The sequence below is a fragment of the Cetorhinus maximus genome, chromosome 24, assembly GCF_964194155.1.
Source record: "Cetorhinus maximus chromosome 24, sCetMax3.hap1.1, whole genome shotgun sequence".
Classification (NCBI taxonomy): domain Eukaryota; kingdom Metazoa; phylum Chordata; class Chondrichthyes; order Lamniformes; family Cetorhinidae; genus Cetorhinus; species Cetorhinus maximus.
Window position 1 is genome coordinate 46,142,625 of NC_135902.1, and position 23,976 is coordinate 46,166,600.

Consider the following 23,976-nt stretch of genomic DNA (forward strand, 5'->3'; position numbering starts at 1 on the left):
GTTTGGTGGTGGCATCATGCTGGAGTTGGCGGAAATGGCGGAGGATGATCCTTTGAATACAAAGGCTGGCGGGGTGGAGAGTGAGGACAAGAGGAGCCCTATCGTGGTTCTGGGAGGGAGCGGAAAGGGTGAGGGCAGAAGTGCAGGAAATGGGTCGGACACAGTTGAGGGCTCTACCCACACTGCTCTAAAGTATACTTAGGACAGGATTTTCCAGCCCCATCATCAGCGGGCATCATCACGGGCAGGGCAGGAAAATTTGAAGAGTGGCCAAAAGTAAGTTGACTTTTGGCCTCTGTCCAAATTCTCCTGTCCCGCCCACGATAATGCCCACTGCTGCTCGGACCTGAAAATCTTGAACTTAGATACTCTTTGAACTGGCGTGTAAAATTATTCTGACATTAGAAACTTACTAGGCTTTGTATTTGAACTTTATATTTGGAAACTGCGTAATAAATTGAACACACAAAGTTGAATTATTCCCTATGCACAATAAGGCTAACTAGGCTGTAAGGGGGTGTACTGAAATCTAAATATTGCTAAATAAATGTTTCTCAACAGTAGCAGCAGTGCAAACCTATGTGAAAATTTGCGGGAATTGTTAGTTTTAATATTTTTATGCACAACCCACAGTGGCCAGTGAAAGAGCATATTCTCTGTTTGGATAACGCAATATTTAAATATTAGCATAGCGCTTTCCCCTTGTGTTAATTTACATTAGTTTTTTTTTCCTATTCTTTTGCTTTTTTTTACCTATTCATTTACCAGACTTGGAAAAGAGAGAAAATGATTGCTCCTGTGTATTCTGAATGTATTCACATTTTTTTTTAATTCTCCTCCACATTCCTTTGTGCAGATTCATCCAACACAACGGAACGATGAACAGAAATCAGCATCGAGCCAGTTACCATGGCAGCAAAGGCCAGATTCCACCAATAAGAGAAGCCATTTCAGCGAGGGGCAGCTGAAAAGGCGCTGTGTCCTACATAAGTGTCCGGTGATCCATATGTATTCTGTGTGAGGTTTTATTCTGCCCAGACAGTGGGGGAAGACTTACGGTGACAATGTTCTACAGTAAAAGTCTGAGCAAAATGAACTGTTTTCTTCCCTTTGCAACTTTGATTTTATTGAGTGCCATCACTGAAGGAGGTAGGAGTGATGTTGTGGAGATATTCTGCCCTAGTTTAAATCGTTCTTTTGTTGTTTTGTAGAGTACTCTGAAGAGGGTTGTACATCAAGCCTTGTTGGCGAAAGTGTTCAACATAAGTTTTCACTGTTGTATCAGCAAGATGGTATTTAGACCAATATTTTCTTTTTTGGGGAAAGCTTATTGATTTGTTTGTTGTGTAAAAATGTTATAACTTTATAATTTTTGAACCAATTTCTCTCCAATTTTAAAATCATAACAATGGACAATTAGTGCTGTTTGAATGTGTAATAATTCCTTGATCAAAAAGATTGCCCACAGTTCAATTGCAACGATTAATCAGGAATGTTTTAATTTCACAGGGCTAACGTCTCAAAATATTGTTTGACTCCCATGAAATTTTGCCAGCTTAAAAACTCCTTCTACATAATCGAGTCCTTTGTTGTGAAAAAGTTATAAAATTTATGCTTTCCCATATTTAATTTATATTGGGGTAAGAATAGGTATGCATTGTTGTGTTACTCCCAATAAAGACTGTAAATAAATCTTTGGGTTGGACAATTTAATATGGTAAATTTGTCCTTGTGTTTAAATGTCTTTTCATATATTATGAGATTGCCAAATGAAGAGTAGATATAAATGTTCCAATTGTGATGTTTCATGAATATTCCCATGTAGCTAAACTTCAGTGGAAACCGAGGAGCTCAATGTTAAATGTCCTTTTCAGCCATTCAAACTATGACCGCAGTTCAATATTGATTACAGGATTTTAAAGAAAAGGAACTCAACCTGTTTATGCCATTAGAATGGGTGCAATGAATTTCAAAGCCAAGCACCAATATCTTGCGGCCTAAGGACAACTTAAAGAAATGTACAAAATTTGTACGATTTTTCAGGCGTCTCTTTCTGCTGTTAAAATAAGAATTGACCCCTAACCTATAGCTATACCTGAGGGTCTTTGAGCTAATCACAATATTCCAGTATAAATCAATGGCTGTATTTTAACATTACTCTAGCCTCAAGTATCCAGCTGCCTAACATGTTTGTAACAGAAGCAGGAGCCGCTGCTCATAGGAACATGACAGTAGCCACTCATCTGGCAGTATGGTGTGTAAACCTTAATCTGTTTTGAAACAAATAGTAGTGCGCACAGCCTCCTTCTCTGCTGTATGATTCTACATTCAACACCATCACTGCCACATCAGAATTTTAGAACAGTGTTGGGCTACAAAATGGTCACAATTTTAAAAATGCATGTTGTACCTCAAATATTCTACCTTTGTACTGTCTTTGACACCTGGTGAAGAGTCTGTTCTTAGATAAGATTGTCCTACTCTGGTCCTATTATTCTGTTAAGTGCTTTTTCTGATCATATGTAGCCCAAAGAAAGAGATGGGTATTTCTGCCCAAATTTGAGACTCCACAGATTACCCTAGAGTTAGTCTCCTTTTGATTACATATTGCAAACACTTTTCCCATCTATCATACTTTTCAAAGGTCAGATTCGGGTTATCTTAAGGTGAACTCTTTAAAACTAGCTCACAAAACCAGTTGTGGTGAGAACTGCAAACCATATCCAGAAATGTCCATCAGGGAGAAGATAGTTGGATGTCAGAAATGGGTCAGTGTCATGGCAAGGAAGGGAGCATGAAGCTAAAATGTTTCATTGGAAATACAGAAATTTGCTTTTCTTGAGACACAAAGAAATAAAGAAAAAGTCTGACAACAAGAGGCACCCTTTCAAACACTAGACAACCTGGAGGCTTTGGAAGGAACTTGACTGGGAAGAAATACCAGCTGTGAATTGATGTGAGAATATGAGCAAGGAGAAGCTCCTGATGGTGGTCAAGCCATTGATGAACAGCTGCCACTGACTAAAGGGCTTCCCATCCCAATTCATCACTGCAGAAATCAAATTTGGATTAGGACATGATGAAGTAGGTGGAGAAACTCTCGAAGGTAATTTCACTTTATTAACTGATGTCTTTGGTTGAGATCGTTGTTTGCCCAATATGGTTCTGAACCATCAAAAATGCTGATGCCTTTAGTATTAAAGGCTTGTAAGTGTAAATGGCTTGCAATGAGATAGATGCAGTTTTAATCTAATATGTTAAAGTATTGGTTTGACCTGCACACATGAACCCTACCTAGTTCCATTATAAGGTAGCCAATGGTAGAAATCAAACTGCTGAGTGTAGTAGCTCACCACCACCCTCTCAAGGGCAACTAGGGATGGGCAATAAATGCTGGCCCAGCCAGCGACACCCTCATCCTGCGAATGAATTTTAAGGAAGTAGATGAGTTTGCTACTATGAAGATAAATTCTCAACTTGAGCCAACATCATTGTTCCTTGTAAATCTTTGAATAAAATTGCCCAATGTCAGATTTCACTTTTTCAAACTTTTCTTCATGTTTTCTGTAGGTTCCAGCAAACCATCAGGGAGATTCACTTCCCGATCAGAAACCAGTAGCGCAGTTCCTACACAGGGCGGCAACATTAATATCCCAGCAATGTCAGACGATACAACAGTATGGGCAACTCATCTGGCTGAGGAGGAAAGGAACACCAAGGTGGCAAACAAAAAAAACGACGATGATGATGATGATGATGATGGGAGTCAGAGCGGTTCTTCCAGTATTTCATCCCCAGAGGTGACTCCTTGGAATACATTGGGACGTAAAATGGCAGTCAGGCGATCACCTTCCTGGGCTAGAAGTGAGTCTGTGGTGTACACTGGAGTGATTTCTCAAGTAGGACACTGCCGTTGGGCATGGTGGCATGTGCCAGTTAAAGAGCTTCATGGATAAGAATAAACATTGATCAACAAAAGCAAAATACTGTGGATGCTGGAAATCTGAAAACAGAAAACGTTGGACATACTCAGCAGGTCAGACAGCACGTGTAGAGAGAGAAATAGTGTTAATGGGGAGAATGTAAAACCCCCAGAACAAATGGGTTGGGGGTCAGGTGACATGTTCAAATTCTAAAAAAAATTTCAAAACCAACCCCAACTCGCCAACCTCCAGGTTTGGAGATGGGACCAGAGGGACAAGGCAACCAACCCACTACCAGGCATGGAGCTAGATATTTAAGCATTACAATAAGACTTGGAACCTCACATTTAACCTGCTTTACATGATTTAAACCTGGTCAGCTGGGTTTCCCAGGCCTCAGGAAACATAATAGCTCAAGGGGAACAAAGACAACTTCAGGAAAATTAAATGCACTGCTCTTTGACCAGGTTTTCCAGTCCTTCCCCCACAAGCTTACCTTCTTCCCTGGAACCAGAAACTTCTGCCAATTAGAATCCCCCCCTCCCCCCATCCATCAATTTACCCAATCCCAGGTCAGATCCCCCATCCTGGGGTCAGGGATCAGAACCCCTCCCAGGGTCAGGAATTGGACACTTGTGTCCACCACCTGCTCCAAAGTGCCCCCAAACCCGATTGGAAGCCAAACCTGCCAATCAGGTTGGCTTCATGGCAGGATTCTGTCAAAGAGGAATGTTGTACGCAGTGGAGTTCTGAAACTCCGCCTTACCCCCTCACCGCTTACTAAACCCATCCCCGATAATACCGGGGTCAATGATTCAGGCTTTGTTTCTCTCTCCATCAATGTTGTCTGACCTGCTGTGCACTTCCAGCGTTTTTTGATTTTGATTTATAATACACAGTCGATAGTTGACAGATTGCAAAACAATTTTTAACATTGTGCAGTAGGAGCAGCTGGCTTGACCTACCAATAGATCACTATGGTGAATACTGTACCTCAGCACAAGCTTCTAGTACATGTTACTGTGGCTTGCCAAACATTAACAGTCAGAGTTCCAGGAGTTGGACCAGCTTCTCACCCCCTTCCAGTTCCAATTGAAGGATCTCAACATTTCCTAGAAGGTTCTGGCTGTCAATGTATCAGTAATTACATTATCAAGATCCAATAACAATCATCTTATTTACTGGCAATTACATTGTATAGCAATTACATTGTTAAGACAATTGCATTGATAAAACAGGTGATGGGCATTGGCTCACCTATAAATGGGTACAGCCTACGGCCATACTAGTCTGGAAGTGCCCAATCTTATCTGATCTTGGCAGCTATGCAGGCTCAAGCCTGGTTAGTACTTGAATGGGAGGCCGCCTGGGAATACTAGGTGCAGTAGGCCTTTAAGAGATGGCCAATTAGCTCTGATGGTTAGAGTGTGGTGCTAATAATGACAAGGTTGCCTATTCGATTCCCATTCTGGCCAATGAGGCTTAGCTTGTCACTTGTTCTGTTCAATTGCAATCCCCAAATTGGCTATTGTTAAGGTGATTTAGAATAGCAGCCATCAAAAGAATATAAATGGGTACAGCTGTAACACTCCAGAGTTTGTTGAGCTGTCTTAAGAATAAGCCTGTTGGAGATATAAGTCTAGATGTGGGCTCATTCTTTGACAATATGTACTTATTGAAATTAACACTGGCCATCCTGTATGTAGGCATATCCACTACCAAGTATCTGACTCCAGCTCAAATCCATGAGTGTGAGTTTACATCAGAAAAAAAACTATAATTAACCACTATAACCACTGAATAAAGTAACAATTGTAACCCTTTGCTGGTTTTAGTGTTTTTTCTTAATATCACCAAGTTTTTTTGCATATAGAAATTCTTCCTACAACATGCATTTATTAAGTTGTATGACTTAGTTTGGCTAGCTCTGAGATGCTGAGAGTGGGAGGAAGGGAATCCTGCCTGCACACAGATCTAGAGAAACATAAAATATGTCCCCACACTACTTAAATAAAAATGATCTGCAAGAATTATTCAGAGTTCTAGGCAATGCTTTTTCCGCCAGATTATATTTGCGATATCTGGGTTGGAATAGGCTCAAAGGGATTAATTAGAAATTGCTGGTGCAGGTAAGTAATAATATGTTGCTTCTTCAAACTGCCAGGCAATGATATACTGACTGAAAAACTGCAGTGTGATCGGCAAAGTAATGAGAACCAAATTTCTTGAAAGTCAGTTCAAACCCTCCTATTTTGCATCTCAAAAGTTAAATGGATTTAAGTTGCTCTATTTGTGCAGCTTATTAAGTATGTACATTGCCAAGTGCACTGCGATTGATCACAATAGAATTCCCAATAGTCATGTTGCTTTATGTAAATGGCATTTCTCAGCTAAATGTGGGTTGATGTGCAATCAGTTTTCAATGCTAATGAGCTTGAGGCTATTCAAGCCTGTGGTGTGCGTCTGTAAGGGTTTCCTTGGTTATTCAAATGAGCATAACATTGCTGATTCAACTCTCAATGTGGCAAGACCAGTACAAATGAGCCAGATTTTCTTAAATAGTCCAAAAGCTAAAAGATGCTGCCAGAAAGTACTGGAAGAGCCAAATTTAAATAGTATTTAAATTCCTAGGTGCTCAGATTTACAGAGTTTCAAACATATTCTTCCTAATCAATTAATATTTAATAGTCAGCTCCAAACAGGATTTAAACTTGGCACCAATGGCAGTGTAGTATCTCCTCACTCACTTGCTGTCCGCATGCATTAAGCCATTATTTTCCCGGACACATTGTACTTTTTGTTGCTCAGTACGTACACCAAGAATCCTCAATTCAGGTGGAGCACGGGGCAATTGATCTGGACTTCCACCTTTGACTAATCGCTATTTATGTTTCCAATCCATTTTCTACATTAACCATGGAATCCTGAGGCACAGAAGGTTAATCCGTACCCTTGTGAGCTCTTTGAATGAGATATTCAATTCGTCCATTCAAGCCCTGCATGCTTCAAATATAAACCCAACTCCCTTACCAAACCACTAAGTGCCTTTGGATGAGATTCCCTGATTGCTACATTTTTTATGGACAATTTCATGCTATTAAGTTGCATCTGCTGGGAACTAGGTTGAAACTCCCAAATACCTTGTACTGAAGAATTGTAAAAGCCATGAGGAGAATGCCTTTCTATTTGATTTGACCTTGAACCAATTTCCACGTGAAAAGTTAATAGGGTGGATTTTATGGACTTATGCTCCTAATGTAGTTTAATGGACTGAAAGTGCCATGGGGCCAATTGACTTCTGTGTCCAAATGGGTACTGGGAGCATTAAAAACCGACACTAAAGTCTTAACTTTACAGGTCTGCTTAAATCAAGCTTCTGTTCCAGAAATTCAAGCATTTGATCCTATGTAAAATGTTACTTTAACTTTAAGCAAGTTCTCTATATTGTAACTTCATTACTGCATCATTTGGTCAAGACAGTAAACAATTGATTTATAAATAATTTGTTGCAAAATAGATTTATTTTCTTAAGAATAAATAATTAATTAAGTGGCTGAGGTCAGGCCAGAATGAAAGCACACAAGAAGATCCAGTGGTCTTACGCTGATTGAAGAATTTTGTGCTAAAAACAATTTTCGTAAATCAGTAAAATGCATTTTTAATGCATATAATATCATTCTCTTTCACATTTCTGATGGATAATTCAAAGGGACTCTCAGTGGCAAATAGAAGAAACCATTAAAAGAAATCTAAGGATATCCTGACTAATTGTGTACTTTGTCCACACACTAACTATTCCAATGGGAAATGTATCGTGTGTGTGTGTGTGTGTGTGTTGCGGGGGTTATATTTGGTTCCCTCATTATTCAAAAGTTAAATGGAATAACATCACGATAAAATCAAGTTTGCAGAATGTGTTGGTCTTTTAAAAAAAAGGATTTACTTTTCCATTGTTGTTCTTTTCTTCATAGCTCCAAAAATGCATCTAAATGATGATAACTCCATTGCAACAATCAATCATTCATCAAACCTTATTGATCACCTCCAGGAGCTGCTATATAATTCCAACTCGAGCGACATCATGTTGAAAGTCTACACGGGTAACTCAGATGAAGTCAAAGTGTTCCACACTCATCATCTCCTTCTCATCCTGCAGAGCGATGTCTTTGAGGACCTCTTGCTGAATCAAAGTGTTACTACACTCACCTTACGAGAGACAGCTGAATGTGCTGCCCTTTTCGATAAGTTGCTCAGGTAACTAACTGAGGCTGAGGTGCCCCTCTGATGTGATGTTGAAATATAACCAGAATGAACAAATATTCTATCCACTGTGAATTTTCTGATGGATTTCGGACTCACCAGAGCTAATTGAATGACCCATTGAAAGTTAGGGGGCTATAAATAAGGCAAGGCAGTGCCTGTATTTTGGGTGCTAACTGGCTGACTAAGCTGTAATATGGCGGGTAGCAAGCTCGCAGGGATATCCTCGCTGGAAGCACGTGGCCAGCCACATCAGGTGTACACACCGGGAATATTGGAAGTGAAGAGTAATTTGTGTAAACAAGGGTCCTGCGGTACTTTCAGGGCTTGTTGTAGACCTTTGAACAAAACCCCAGGTTCCACCCGCCGTGTGCTGGACTCGCACAGCACAACATGATACTCATCGACAGGTTGACCCCCATACTGAGCTGAATGTGGAGCCTGGAGGAACAGGAGTGTTCACCCCTGACCCCACACTGTGGGCCGCTTTCCCTTCCTCACCACTGATTCCTCCCTGCCACCCGCACTAACCACCCCCTCGCCAACCCCACCATAGACGCTGCCCCCCCGCCACTAATCCTCCAACCCCATGTTCTTTCATATTATCTGAACCACCTCCTCAATCAATCATTAACAGCTTCATGATATAAAAACTCCATCAAATGTATCACTAAATGTAGCTCAAATGATATTTGGAACTATTTCTTGTATGGCAAATCTCAAAAAACTACAAATGAAGGCTTTTACACTTTATATCATTAGTTGGGTTAGTGCAGACATGTAGGACATGCCAAGAGAGTTGCCCTGGAAGCAGCCCAGCCGACACTTAGGCTTCCTTAGCACCGGCTCCATAGCTCTGCAGAGCCAAATTTTGCAGCCATAAACTTTTATGGCATGTGTTCTTTGAGCGTTTAAGTCATGAAAGGAATCCAGGCTACTGAAAATGTTCATCAGGATGCGATTATTCCTTATTTCAAAAACTGGATTGGTATGAATTAAGGGCAGAACCGTCCGCTCCCATTGGGGATGAGCGTCATGGCGGCCGGGGAGGGGTGGGGGGAGAGAGAATTCGGTGGGATGGGCGGAAATGAGTTTCACACCGGCGTGAATTCGCAGTGGGATCACCCGATGGTGTCCGCCGTGGTGGATCACCAATCCCGCCAGAGGACGGCGTGAACTCGATTTTTAAGGCCTGGCTGGAATCGTTCCCCCCCACCCCACCCCCCCAATGCCAGATTTACCATTACGCCAGCGGGAAAACACGTGGCCCAGAACAACGCCTGGACAAGTATGATGTGCAGAAGTCGGGATTTACCTTTAGGGCCTTGCTTAGACCGCGGACACCCGAGGAGAAGGTGGTTCTGGAGCCCAACAGCCGCCGGACCCTGGAGGAACACGCGCATCGCACGCTGGGTGAATCCCACATGCACGTGGCTCCATCTCGAAGCAGCTCGCAGAAAGTGAGAGGCCTCCACGCAGCAGCTTCGACTTCACTGAGACTTCAAACCTTCACGGAGTTGGCCATGTGCTGACACCATCTTCCATAGTCTCCGTTCATGCTTTGGGCCTGCTTCGGAGCTTCACCACAGGCTGGGACAGATGGTCGGTGAAGGTGGTGGGGTGGGGAGGGGAAGGTCTCGGTGTGAGTGGGGAGAGGAAGGTGTACCTGGGCGGGGGAAGGTGAGGTTGGGAGGCGGGGGACGAAGGTGTCAGGGGAGGGGGAGGTTGGGAGGGAGGGGACGGAGATTTCATGAGGGGAGGAGGGGAGTATGGGGGATAGGAGGGTGTAACGTGGGAGAGTGCTGTAAGAAGGGGAGGAATGTGTAAGGGTGGGAGTTTGGAAGGGGAAAGGTGTCTGGGGGAGGAGGGAGTAAGGGCGGAGGAGAGAATAAGTGTTGAGGAAGGAGTAAGGTGGAGGAGAATGTAAGGGTGGAGGGAGGAAAAAGGCGGTTTGGAATGTCCAGGTAAACGTGCAAGGGAGGGGTTTGTGGAGTTAATGACTGCCTCCTGAGGAGTGAACCGGGGATGGGCATGGTAAGAAGGAATGATGAGTGTGAGTAGGGGCAGCGGGAGCCAGTAAGGAGCATTGATACCAGTAGAAGGAGCAGCAAGAGTGGTTGGTAAGGTCACAGAGGCAAACATGGACCCTGGGAGTGGGAAGAGGGAGGTCGGGGAGGTCAAAGTGGACAGGGGTGGGATTTTCAGGAAGGTAGGGAACGTGCATGTTCACCTGGATAACCAGGACTGTACGGGAATGGTGGGGAGGCAGAAGGTGATGCCTGGAGGGTGGACTGTGATGGGGGATAGGTCATGGGTGACTAGGGAAAGGGAACGGACAGGGGAGCTAATCAAAAACTTAACGACTGTTATGCTGTGCAACTCGAAAGTGAGCGGAGCCTCGTGATGGAGGGGGACAGGTGCAGCGTGGGAGTGTGATCAGTGGGTGGGCGGAGATGCAGGTCAGCTCAGGTAGACAAGTGAAAGAGAAACCCAGCAAGTAGCATTGAAAATTGTGGCGGGGGGTGGGGGGGGGAGAGGAATGCATGGGAAGGACTCACGAAGTCTGTAAATGAAGCTGAAAGACACATTACACATTACTCTGTGAAAGTGAATATATTTTCAGATTATGAAGTGACAAAATATGTCCACCCGTGCACCCAATTGTGATCAGAATTTCTAGGTGCTGCCCTGACATCCACAGCATGGGTGGAGACAGCCTGTGCAATGGTTGGCCCTGTTATCTCTGCTGACTTTGGTATGCATCCTCTGGAGAGCCGAGGCTTTGAGGACCCAGACTTGTTTTGGCTGTTCTCCTGTGGGCCAGCTCCCTCTGTGGTGACGGAGGACGAGGTTGAGGGGGATCACAGGCAAAAGGGACTCAGATGGGCTGGACAGCCTCTGAGATTCCTGAGTGGATGACTCAGGTGTGTCCAGCTGCCACTTCTTCTCCTTTCGGGTGCCTGAGGACCCCGGCCTGGCTCCTTGAGGCGAAGGAGCACCTAGAGATGACGTCAAGGTGCCCCATTTCCTTCTCGCGTTGCCATTGCAGGAACTCACCCATGGCTACTGCGATGGAGTGCAGGCCTGCACACATCTGCTGGGCCAGGATCTCCATGGCATCCACCATCTTTCCCATGGAGACCTCCTTGTGCACATGTGGGCACCACTTCATCAGAGAGCAGGTGAACACACTCCTCTGACTCACCTGCCACTCTTTTGAGGGCTTCCAACAGCTCTGCGTGATGTACCCCCGCCTTCTGCTGACTCTCCACAATCAGTTGGAAGGCCAAACCCAGAGGCTCTTCATCTGACTCGGGCCTCACAGATGCCTCTTCCCCAGCAGGCCTCCGAGTGCCGGGGAGCTCAGCTGAACCTGCCTCCTCCTGCTGTGGACACGTGTCCGTGCAGTGACCACCAGATTGTGATCCTGAGCCTGCTCTAGATCAGGGTCCCACAAAATCAGAATCACAGGACTGTTACAGCACAGAAAGAGGACATTCGGCCCATCGTGTTTGCACCGGCGCTCCAAATGAGCATCATGACTTAGTGCCATTTTCCTGCTTTTACCCTGTACTCCTACACATTCTTTCTATTCAAATAATCATAGAATGCCCTCTCAAATGCCTCGATTGAACCTGCCTCCATTATACTCCCAGGCAATGCATTCCAGACCCGAGCCACTCACTGAGCAATAAAGCTTTTTCTCACATCACATTTGCTTGTTTTGTAAATTGCTTTAAATCTGTGCCCTCTTGTTCTCGATCCTTTTACAAGTGAGAACAGTTTCTCCCTATCTATTCTATCCAGCCCCCTCATGAGTTTCAATGCCTCTGTCAAATCTCCTCTTAACCTTCTTCTCTCCAAGGAAAGGGTGTGTGTCTCTGTGCTGGTGGAGGGTGTGGGTAAGCGCTGTGATGGGTCTTCCAGGCTGCTTATTTCCAGCTCTTCAATGGACATGAGGATGTGGATGGAGCTGAGGTACTGGCTGGCTGAGTATGTCAGCCGCATAGCAGAGCTCCCTGTGAACCAAAGTAGAGATAATTTGTGCATGGCAGCAGAGTCAAAAGCAGGAGGGAGAGCACTCGCAGTTGCATTGAGAGGAATGCTCTGGTGCAGAATCCTCATGAGGGTGTTCACCGCCAACCTCACTGTTGCCACAGGCGCAGTCCACGTCCTCACCAGTCAGCGCGATGTCACGCTCCCCAAAGTGAGTGAGGGGCCTAATGTTGGCCAATCCACCCCTGGCCTGGGACCTCTCCCTGCTGCTGTGAGCCAGCTTCTCCTGCTTGAAAACAGATGGAGAGAGTGTGAGCAGGACACATGGCACTGAGTGGAATGTTTGTGTGGTGAGCGGAGCCATGGACAGGATGAGGACATGAGCTCCAGAGGATATGAGCCTGATGGAGATGTGAGGGTGTGTGTGAGAGTTAGTGGTGTTGTCCCTTGAGGTGTGAGATCCCTGTGGATGTGTGATGGGCTTGTGAGTGTGTGAGTTGTGAGTGATGACATGGTTGATTTACCTTGGTGGAATGGATGAGAGCGTTCATACTCTCCCTGCACTGGGCGGCTGACCTCCTCTGGGCTCCGTTGGTGCTGATCGCTGCTGCCAGCGCCTCCCAGGCCAGATTGGTGACTCTGGTGGACCTCCTGCGGCCAGAGCTGGGGTACAGGACATCGCGGCGGCCTTCCACTGTGTCCAGCAAGCATCCTAGAAAGCTATCACTAAATTTGGGGGCTGCCTTCACCTTTGCTTTCGGGGTCACCTGGAGCAGTTCTGGTCTGTAGACATGAAGTAGGCTGCGCTCTGGTGTGCTCTAATATGGCGCCCTGGCCGAGGGAGTGCTGAGGTCATGGCGTGACAGGAAAATCCAAGCCTGCCCGCCAGCGATCCAGAACATTTCCCGCGAATGCATAATTAATGAGGCGGGACGTGTCAGGAAGCAGACGATACAACGCAAAAATCCACCATTGTGGCCAGCGGGCACACTACCACACATAGTGCAAATCTGGGATGATCCTGCCCTGTGTGAAAGACAAATAGAAGCAGTAAGATACTGTTGTTCTCCAAGTACAATTTTATTTGAGGCACTACAGTTTAGTGGAAATAAATGATATGCAAAACATGTAACAGGCAAACCTTGCTTTGTTTTCCAGATACCTGTACTGCGGCGAAATCACCATTCTTATGAATCAAGTTGTTCCTCTGCATAAATTAGCCAGCAAGTACCACGTTAGTGCCCTGCAGCAAGGCATTATTATGTACATGAGCCAACAACTTGCCAGTGCATCTCCCCGGGGTCACGTGGTCAGCTGGTACCACTACTCACTCAGAATAGGAGACGAAGACCTGCAGGAAAGGTGCAAGCAGTTTCTAGCTTGGAACATGTCCACTGTCATTCACAGCAAAGAGTGGCAAACTATTAGTGATGATCTGATGATCTCCTTGCTTCAACGCTCTGATCTGGTGGTGGAAAACGAATTGGAGATTTACTATGGAGTCGAAGATTGGATAAAGAGAAATCAGCCTGATATCATGGTAGCAGAGACTGTTCTCAAGTTAATTCGCTACACCATGATCAGCCCCCAACACCTGTTCCACATTCAGAAGAAATCCTCCGTCATGAACGAACATTACAATTCAATCCACAACTTGTTTTTCCTTGCTTTCCAGTTTCATTCTGCTACCCCGCCAGTGTTTGCCAAATATTTTGATGTCAACTGCAGCCTATTTATACCAAGAAATTATTTGTCTGGTTCCTGGGGTTCCCAATGGGTGATAAATAACCCAGCTCGAGATGATCGCAGCACAAGCTTCCAAACTCAACTCGCTCCTAGTAATTACGATGTGGGCAAAAAGGTGACCTGGAATGCTCTCTTTTCGCCAAGATGGCTGCCAGTCAGTGTGAGGCCTTCTTCTTATTCAGGCTACAGAGCAGCCTTCAACCCTGAAGATAGTAGGCCAAGGATAATAATCACTCCAGCTACAAACAGTGTTAGCTTTGCAGGAGTCAATTTTCAGAAAACAATCCTAGTGCGAGTGAAGCAGGACGGCAGGTCATATGTAAAACACGTGTATGATTTCCATCAAAGTACTGAGGAAACAGGTGACTTCCTCCTCCAGGCTGATCTCCAGAAACCTTCATCAGAGTACCTGATTGATAACTCCCTTTATCTTCACATTATCATTAAACCAATTTACCAATCATTGATTAAAGCAATAAAATGATTCTCTTCTGTGGGGGGGGAGGGGCGTGTCTTAAACAATCTCAGTAAATAATGTCTAGTGCATGTAACAGAGCATAAAGCTGCCCTATAAAAAAGGGAATCCCTTGTTTCCTGAAATGTGCCCTTTAATGTGAAAGGATCTGTCTCACACTCATTACTGACATTCCAAAAATCCTCAATTGATCTGTACATATTTAACATTGATATATAATCCTTCCTACTCGTGTCTTCAGCAATTTAGCTTCTGTCAATAATCAAACCTGGACGAGATATTTTATTACATAGAAAATAAGGGATAGATGGGAGTCATTACAAAAAAAATTCTGTCGTTATTTATTATTATCTGAATAATAAATCACATTCTATTCCACTCTCACCTTTATAACTTACAGGAAAGTGTGGAAATAACACTTGAGGCCATTTGTGGCCTTCTATGAATGGTGGTTTTTCGACCTTAGCTCTCATGGATTATATAATTCTCCAGGTACTTCCTTCAACTGATGTACAATGCCTGAAGTGAAAAAATAAATAGTGATGTAAAATTACCAAAATGTATTGCAGGGACATAATCCTATTAAGAGTTTTCTGATTTTAATAGCAATAAGATTGGGAGTGTTAGGGGAAAATTAAAAATGCTAAAAGAGAACACTGTAAGAATTTACTGAAGAGCACTTAAACTCTCCAAGCAGCCTTGGACGTTAGACCTAATGACAGCTGAGGGTAAGCAGATGGACATTGCACACAAAGGAGCTTTGATTTTGTGTGATTTACACAGTTTCAAGAGATGAGCTAATGTTCAGCCACAGGCAGAACCATTCAAGTGGTGCAACGATGTGGTGAAGCCTTGAGAGCTGGACTGGAGACAAAACATAACATAAAGTTAGTTTAGGTAAACTCCTCTCTCAGGTAAGGACAGGTTTTAGCTTAGATATGGGAAAACATACAATGGACAGAGGGGTCTTTGATGAAACAACAGCAGTCTTGAGTTGTGAGAACCAAGGTCTTGCGTACGTGTTTTAATTTTTATTGGATAGTATAATTATAAATACACCCTTTAGAATAATTGGTTAGCAAAATCACATGTTTATGTACTCAATAGGATAGTTTTAAAATGGTACCTATGTGTAGGTTACCGATTGGATATATTCAAATGTACGCAAATGTATTGTGATAAAAAGTACAAAAGTAGTGAAATGTAATCAATCTGGGAGTTGGGTCTTCGTTCTTAGGAATGATTGCGGCTTGAATAAAACCGGTAAAGGAAGCCTGAGTCTCTCTGGTCGCTATGTGGTCGGGGATTGTAGTTTCTCCTCTTCAACTGGCCTATGTGGTAGTTGCAGGATTAGAGGGAATGCCCTCTTCAGGAGAAAGTGACAGTTCAAGACTTCATTTGTAATAAAAACACCTTCTAACATATGCATCTATTTAGGATGTTCCTACTCTCGTGTCCATTTTAGCAGCTGGCTTGTCTAATAACTTAACAGGGCTGCTTATGTATCAAACAATATACGGACTATCTTGTGTGTTTTTGCCTAAACAGTTTGAATGAATGGGGGACAGACCCTTGTACAGTAGCTCTGTTTCTTTCAGAGTCATTTTTAAAAACAGTTTCTTCAAACCCTAAACTTAAAGTTCAAATGCAAGAAAGTGTGAAACTATCAGGGCAGTGATTGTTCATATAGGCGACACTTTGCAAACTCAATTTGCTTTGCATTTCGCAAAACATCAAATATGCTGACTAAGTTTCTGATAACTCTGACTAGGAAGATATAACCAAATATTTTGTTGTGAGCCTTTACACAATTTTAACAAGACATTTCTAATAGCGGATATACAAAAGTTGCCTCGTTACTTGGCTTGTTAAGAGTTTCAGTCATTGCATGAACAGAGAGCCATGGTTACACTATCCACTTGTATGACTATTGGAATGGTGCAAGCAGAGCCCTACGTTCTCAAATGAACACAGTGAGCCCAAACCCCACTGCCCACTTCCATACCTTGGGCAAGAATTCTGCCCTTGGTCTCCTTTTAGTCTTAAGCTTTGTAACTTCTTTACCAGTATTATTCACAGGCAAAGGTACTTGTGCCTGTAAAAAATATTATGAAGAATGTTATTTGTTGCCTTGATGTAAATGTTTTCAGAGTTTTGCATAAAATGCATTGAACTGCAAGGAATGTAGTGTTAGTGTATATTGTATAGTGGTGCATGCTGACACCCAGTGCTTGGCTAGGAGGTGCTGGATAATCATACTAGAGAACTTTCTGTAAAGAATTGTAATTCATGGCCTGGTGATATTTCCATGTGTGTAAGTAGCAAAATATTTAAGGATAGAAGCTTATCTATGGCAATAGCACTAAATAGGTGGCACCGCATAACCCATTTGTTATGTGCCCCACCCAACATTCATTCCCATTCACTTCGGGGAATTGAATAGCCAGAGAGGCATGTAACAGGCTGATGTGATACCGCCCAGACTGCGCTATCTTCCAAGAAAATGTCCACCCATTAAACTGACAATTATAATTGTTAACCTCCCTGAGAAAATATTTGACAAAATTTAATTAGCTAAATTCTGACACTTCCTCTTTCAATAGTTCCTGATGCTAAAATAAAACATTGTCACCGTGCAGAAGTAAAATAGATGTGTCAAAATAAGCGTACATTTAGATGAAGTTGTGAATGTGACCGGCGCAGATTAAAAAAAACTTTTTAATATTGTAGTTGGAATTCAAGAATCCTACAACGTGTAAGTATATGTGCACTGCAGGTACATGTACAGTGTAAGTACATATATAGTGTACGTAGGAACCTTGTATTGATTAATAAATAACTTATATCGGTAAAAGTACCCTGACTCTCACATGTTTGAATACTGATGCAATTTTCTTTGTATGTGCTTGTCAATGGAACCAGTGACTTGTGATCACTCAGATTCACCCAGAGCCTGAAATGTTCTCACTGTCTCCAGATGTTTTGCTCATAATGATGGTGCTCAGGCAGCAAATCATATTCCATGCATCAAGAGAGGACTTATCAAGGAATATTGTTCTGAGTTGGATTCTTTTCCCACTCACCAGGGTGGGAAATGATATTGCTGGAGAATGGACTTTTGCTTTGTGTTATTTTGGACTTCATCGAGCAGCCTTTTGTCATATATAAGGCATGTTATAATATGTCATTTGCTCTACATCTTAGTTCTGCATGTCAGTCCTTGTCTTAAACCAAAACTTTCTAACCACATGCAGCCAATGCAAAAACGGGCTCACTAAGTTTGTATGAATTAGTAGTGCAAAGGTCCACATTCCATCCCGTTGGCTAAATATTGCAGTTAATATTCTACTCAAATAAAAGGCTACTTTAGGGAAAAAAACAAGAGAGTTGGTTTGGCAGCTCAGGAAGATCAAATAACCAAGGGGACAAAGAAGCCAAGCTCTATTCTTAGTCCCACTAACAGTCCCTGAAATTGGGTTCAAACCAAACAATTGTCAAAAGATTGCTGGTGGATGATAAAATGCGGTTTTAATTTCAGGCCCAAGGCAACAAGAAGAAAGAGTGAGTCTGGGGATAAGGTGAACATATTTGCTAAAAGGTTAAGTAAAAAAATAAGGTTGGGTTCCAAAGCTCCCATCAGCTGAAATCAAACACAAAAATCTCGTCCTTCAAAAGACCAATTCCAAAGAGGTCACTGACCTAATAAGCACCAAAACTCAGAGGAGCTAGCTACCAGCTGTCGTTTCTTTTTCAATACTTCCTGTCAACTTGTGTTGTCACATTTGAGTGAAAAAGAATAAATATTGTATCATCACGTGAAGGGCCAGACTGTCAACTACAGGGCAAAATCCCAACTGCCTCAAATGCCATAGAAGCCACATTGAATGAAAATCTGTTGTCACATTGCATCACTACAACCATGTATAAATTTGGCAAATCAGTCAACTTGTGATAGCCCCAACCAGAAAGAAAATAATCCTCTTGAAGCCCAGCATGAATTGCAGCCTGTGGATCTCTATGGCTTTTAGTGGGGCATAGTGTCCCAGCCCCATCAAGAACTTGGGTTCTTGTAGCAAGTACAATGAGTTGTTGAACTGTATATATAACTTTCTCAGAAGATGCAAACATCAGATTTTTAAAATTCCTTCATGGGATGTGGGCTAACATTTGTTGCTCATCCCTAAATGCCCTTGAACAGAGTGGCTTCTAGGCCATTTCAGAGGGCAGTTGAGAGTCACCACATTGATGTGGGTCTGGTTAAGGATGACAGATTTCCTTCCCTAAAGGACATTAGTGAACCAGATGGGTGTTTATGACAATCAATAATGGTTTCATGGTCACCACTACTGAAACTAGCTTTACATTCCAATTTATTAATTGAATTTAAATTCCACCGGCTGCCCTGGTTGGATTTGAATCCATGTTCCCTGAGCAACGGGCTGGGCCTCTGGATTACTAGTGCTGGTGACGTTACTACTACACCGCCATCTCCCCCCATGATAAGCAAACATTCCTTTTATTGCAGCCCAACATTTTCTCAGATTCAGACTCACTTTGGTTCCCTTTATCATTGATAATGTAAGTAGAATTTTTTTTATTCTTTCACAGGATTTGGGTGTCACTGGCTAGACCAGCATTTAATTACCGTTCCCTAGTTGTCCTTGAGAAGGTGGTGGTGAGCTGTCTTCTTGAACCACTGCAGTCCATGTGGTGTAAGTACACCCACAGTGCTGTTGGGGAGGGGATTCCAGGGTTTTGATCCAGTGATGTGTTTGCTGATGGTACCACCCTATTACTTTCGTTTTTAATGGAAGCTTGTGGTTATGCTGCCTAATTTACAAGAAATGAGAAAAGCAATAGTATCCAAGCTTCCTCTAATCATTCCAAAATACAGTGCTGAAAGGAGAATCTGCTGCTCAAACATTAATTGCTTTTTAAAGACAGTATAATCCATACAATGGCCACACTGACACCTTATTTCCAAAGAGTACAAAAGCTGCACAGTCAATATAAATCTCATCGAAATGGTAAGTGTAATTACAACACCAACTCACATTTATATAGCCCCTCTAACCGGGTATAACGTTCCAAGGCAATTCACAGGAGAGTAATCAGACAAAGATTGACACCGAGCCAAAGAATTTGGGAGACATAGGAAGGTGCTAAAAGTAATGGGTCAAAGTGATTAGCTTTTAAAGAGCTTCTTAAAGGAAGGGAGAGAGAGAGAGAGACTGAGAGGTGGAGAGGTTCGGGGGAGGTGGGGAAATCCAGAACTTGAGACTCAGACATCAATGCACAGTTGCCAATGGCAGAGTGAAGCAAATGAGGGTGTGCAAGATGCCAGAATTAGAAGAATGCAGAGATCTTGGAGGTTTGTAGAGCTGGAGAATGTCACAGAGGGAAAGGCCATGCAGGGATTCGACACGAGTTTGAGAATTTTAAAATCGAGAGATTGTTGGACTGGGAGCCAAAATTGGCCAGTGAGCATGAGGTGAAGGTGAACAGGGCTAGGTGCATGTTAGATTATGGGCAGCAAAACTTGGGATGAGAAACATCCAAAATATATGAAATATACACGATTTATATTTGTTCCAGCTCACATTTCATCAAGGATATATCCAAGATTTTCTTCTTATCTCTAATATCACATCCAACTTCCCAGTTTGGATTTTTTTACCACTGCACTGTTGATGACATCCCTCCATCCCGGAAAATGATGGACTGTGCCCAGGATGAATGCCACTTCTGGATTCAACATCGTCTGTTGTGGCTGTGGAGGCCGAATCATGAGTGGCAGTCCCTTCCACAGCTGGCACAGATGAGTAGCATTGGCTCAAGGTTGACTGATGTCTTTTCCCTTCTGCAGTGCTCTCTTTTCTGCCATCTGGTCATTTCTTTTGGCCTCTGCTGTTTTCCACGCCCTTCCTGTCCGCTTGCCTCCAGCCACATTGGTCACCAGCGAGGTGTCTCTCCACGCATCAACTCCGATCCTAGTCAACTTGAGGTCTCACTTGCAGACACTCTTGCATCGCACCCTGCATGGGCGACATGTTGGTCTTGTGCCGATAACAAGCTCATCATAGAGCATGTCTTTGGGGATGCAGCTGACATCCATTTGGCTCACATGACCCAGCCAATAGAGTCCCCGCTGACTCAAGAGGGCAAACATGCTGGGGATCCCTGCACGCTGGTATACTTCCATATTCAGCACTCTGTACAGCCAGGAGATGCCCAATATTTGTCCGAGGCAGCGGAGGTGGAAGCTGTTCAGCTGCTTTTCTTGGCTTGCATAAGTTGTCCTAGCCTCACCGCTGTAAAGGGGGCTGCTGAGAACACAAGCCTGGTACGCGCGAAGCTTTGTATTTTCAGTTAGTTTGCTGTTGGTCCACGCTCAATTTTGACATCTGCGGCCTTGGCAATCCAATTTCAGCATCAAGGGGCTGCAGGGTTGCTGGTAATTGTTGACCTAAGGGATGTGAAGCAGTCAACAGCCTCCAGGATGAGGTTGTTGATGTTGATGGAAGGTGGAGTCTCTACGTCGGTGCTCCGTAGGTCTTCCTAACGCTGGTTGTCAGTTTAAACTTCTCGCAGGCCCAGGAGAACTGATCTCCAAACTGCTGCTCAGCATGGGATGCCAGCACCGCATCATCAACAAACAGCAACTTACAGGCTAGGACATTACGCACTTTGATCTTGGTGTGCAAGTCTCACAGTTGAACAACTTGCCATCAGCTCTGAACTGTCATTCGAGGTTAATTTAAATAACCTTCACATTTTCCGTGCCTTTTATTATTTGCACTGGAATAATAATTATTTTTTTCTCCAGTGAAAACAAGTCAACTTCTCCTCATACCTTAACGTTTGGCTTCCCAGATTAATCCTGTCAGTTTCTTCTTGAATGAGCTGCTGTATGAAACAGCCGGAAATATGTTGAGAAAATATGGGTGTGAGGGATATTATGGTATCTCCTGTTCATCAATGCATTCACCTACCATGGATAGTCAAGTCTTGTCAAATTAAAACATTTTTGGAGCAAGTCTCTGCTGTCAAACTGAATAAAAATAAATTCCCTCATCCTTTGCTTGACAACACGGTTACTATGGACGTGCTGTCATCTACCATCTGAAAAACCGGAACAGCGTCCCTAGCTTTATGTACATGTCATTGCAAATTATTATATCCCTGCACACAATGCACTGGCTGAACCCTTTTACCCTCCCTCTCCTCTTTTAAGATTTTAAAACCCACCCTTTGACCAAACTTTGGGACACTGATCCTAATATCTCCTCCTTTGGTGCAGTTTTATTTTTTGCCTGATTGCACCTCTGTGAAGCGCCTTGGGATTTTTTTTTAAAGGCACCTTAAAGGCACAATCAAAATGTAAGTTTTTGTACATAATCTTCATTTTACTGGGATTCATTATAGCTATGAATTTGTATTACCAGGATCAATTCTTGCTGTCAGAATGAGAGCCCAGCTTGCTCTCTTATGATTGACTGATAGCCAATCCTAACATTCTTTAACTTAAACAAAAACAGAAACAGAAATACCTGGAAAAACTCAGCAGGTCTGGCAGCATCGGTGGAGAAGAAATCAGTTAACGTTTCGAGTCCTCATGACCCTTCAATAGAACTTTTCTTTAACTTATATTATCTTAGCAATCAAAGCTGAAGCTAACTTATTAAATAAATCCAATATTTGGGAGACACTTTAAAATGAAGTAATTGCAGCACTTTGCAACAAGAGCAATTAGCAGGAAATGAATAATAAATGGGGACTTCTAAGGTGCTTTTACACACAGCAAGCTATGGCAGCTGGCATGTGTTGCTTCCATTAGTTAAATACTATAGCGTAAACAAATGCAGGTTCCAAATGCCTATGGCACTGTACCCACTGAAGTGTGGGTCTATGATTCAGCTATCAGGGTGGTATTTTTCTTATGCCACAATTGAACAGCATATACTTCACAATTTCTGACACCATTACTCAATATTTTTTAACATTCAGTTATTTCTGTTTACTATTGTGAATTCATTCCTCAATGGCACCTCCAGTGTCACTGTGGAAATTAAAGGCATTTTTTACATGCATTTGCTTAGTTTGAGTTGCAGGAGAACAGTGTCCTTAATTGGGCTTGACAGATATAAATCACAACATCCCCAGTGTTTGCCAGTCCATAAATCTGCTGCTGGAAATACAAGGAGCTGATGGACAAATATCCTCTCCAAATGGACTCAACAATGCACCAATGTGAAACTTTCCAACCGAAGCAACAAATTAGGTAAATATTGTGCTTTGTATATCCAAAGTTTTGGTGTGGTTTTTATACTGAATGTGGCCTCCTTCATCTTTACTAACCTCAAACATTTCTAACACTGTCAAGGAACTTTGCAGTTAGATTGTTTCACTGATTTCAAGTCACTGAAACTTAACACAACTTTTCAGATATAGGTTTAGTTGGATTGCCCAGATAATGGGAATCACATTTTCACAGAACAAAGTGATCTTTGTATAGATCTCCCACAGTCACAGCTGGCCGAAGCCATTTTTTAATTGGGATACTGAGAATTGAGTATCACTTACAATAAAGGCAGCTTTATATGCATTGTTATAAGGCATCTATCGGCCAGTTAGCACTTGTGCTGAAATCAGTACAGTTCTCAACAACAAATTGAGGTTTTACTATGGAAAAACATCCTAATGCAATTCACAGAGGCATTATTTGATAAAAATGGCATTTAGCCAAAGAAGTGGGTACAGGGGTGACCAAAACCTTGGTCAAAGGAAGTTGAGGAGTGGATGGTAGGAATTCCAGAGCACAGGACCTAGATTGCTGAGAGTATATGGCGCCAACAGCAGGGAGGGAGGGTTGCAGAAGAATCCAGAACTGGAAGAATGGTGAGTTTTAAGGAGGAGGGTGTAAGGGTTAGAGAGATTTGGAGGGGAAAAGCCATGAAAGAAAGTAAACATGAGGATGAGAATTTTACATTAGAGGTGTTGGGAGACTAGGAGCCATGGTAGGTCAACAAGAATAGGAATGAGTGAGAGGGTCTTGGAATGGAATGGGAAACAAGGAGCAAAGTTTGGATGGCATTTATCAAAGGTGCGAGGTTGGTCAAGAGATCTTTGGAATAGCCAAATCTGGTGGTAACTATAAAGCACAGATGAGCCATGTTATAAGAGAATTACAAGAGAACAACAGCAATCCTGGCCGTCGGTCATGTTTGTTCCTTAGAATTCTATATAATAATATAATGCAATCTTTAAATAAATCATGTCCTTAATATGACTAATGAGTAATATTAAAGTGCTTTGGGTATGAAATGTTAATTTATAATATACAATTATAAAAATGTAAGAAATAAGGAACTGGAGAAAGCCATACAGCCTCGCGAACCTGTTCTGCCATTCTATACATCTTGTACATCCAGTCCACTTTCCCATTCTGTCAGCATATTCCTGGATTTTCTTTAGCGTCCAAAAACCTTTGAATCTCAGTATCGAAAATACTCAATGACAGAGCATTCCTAACCCTCTGGAGTAGAGAATTCCGAGATTCACAGCACCCTGAGTAAA

At 42.9% G+C, this 23,976-nt stretch overlaps 1 protein-coding gene and 1 pseudogene across 1 annotated transcript; both read left to right on the forward strand.

The window, feature by feature from the left end:
* The first annotated feature begins 1,003 nt into the window (after window positions 1-1,003).
* LOC144699580 (BTB/POZ domain-containing protein 17-like) lies at window positions 1,004-17,250 on the forward strand. The gene is made up of 4 exons (XM_078570619.1): window positions 1,004-1,149; window positions 3,571-3,864; window positions 7,895-8,177; window positions 13,338-17,250. Exons 1-4 carry the CDS (start codon window positions 1,065-1,067, stop codon window positions 14,407-14,409), a joined length of 1,734 nt encoding a protein of 577 aa, XP_078426745.1. The 5' UTR covers window positions 1,004-1,064; the 3' UTR covers window positions 14,410-17,250.
* LOC144667664 (5S ribosomal RNA) lies at window positions 5,196-5,314 on the forward strand (annotated as a pseudogene).
* Window positions 17,251-23,976: the final 6,726 nt, after the last annotated feature.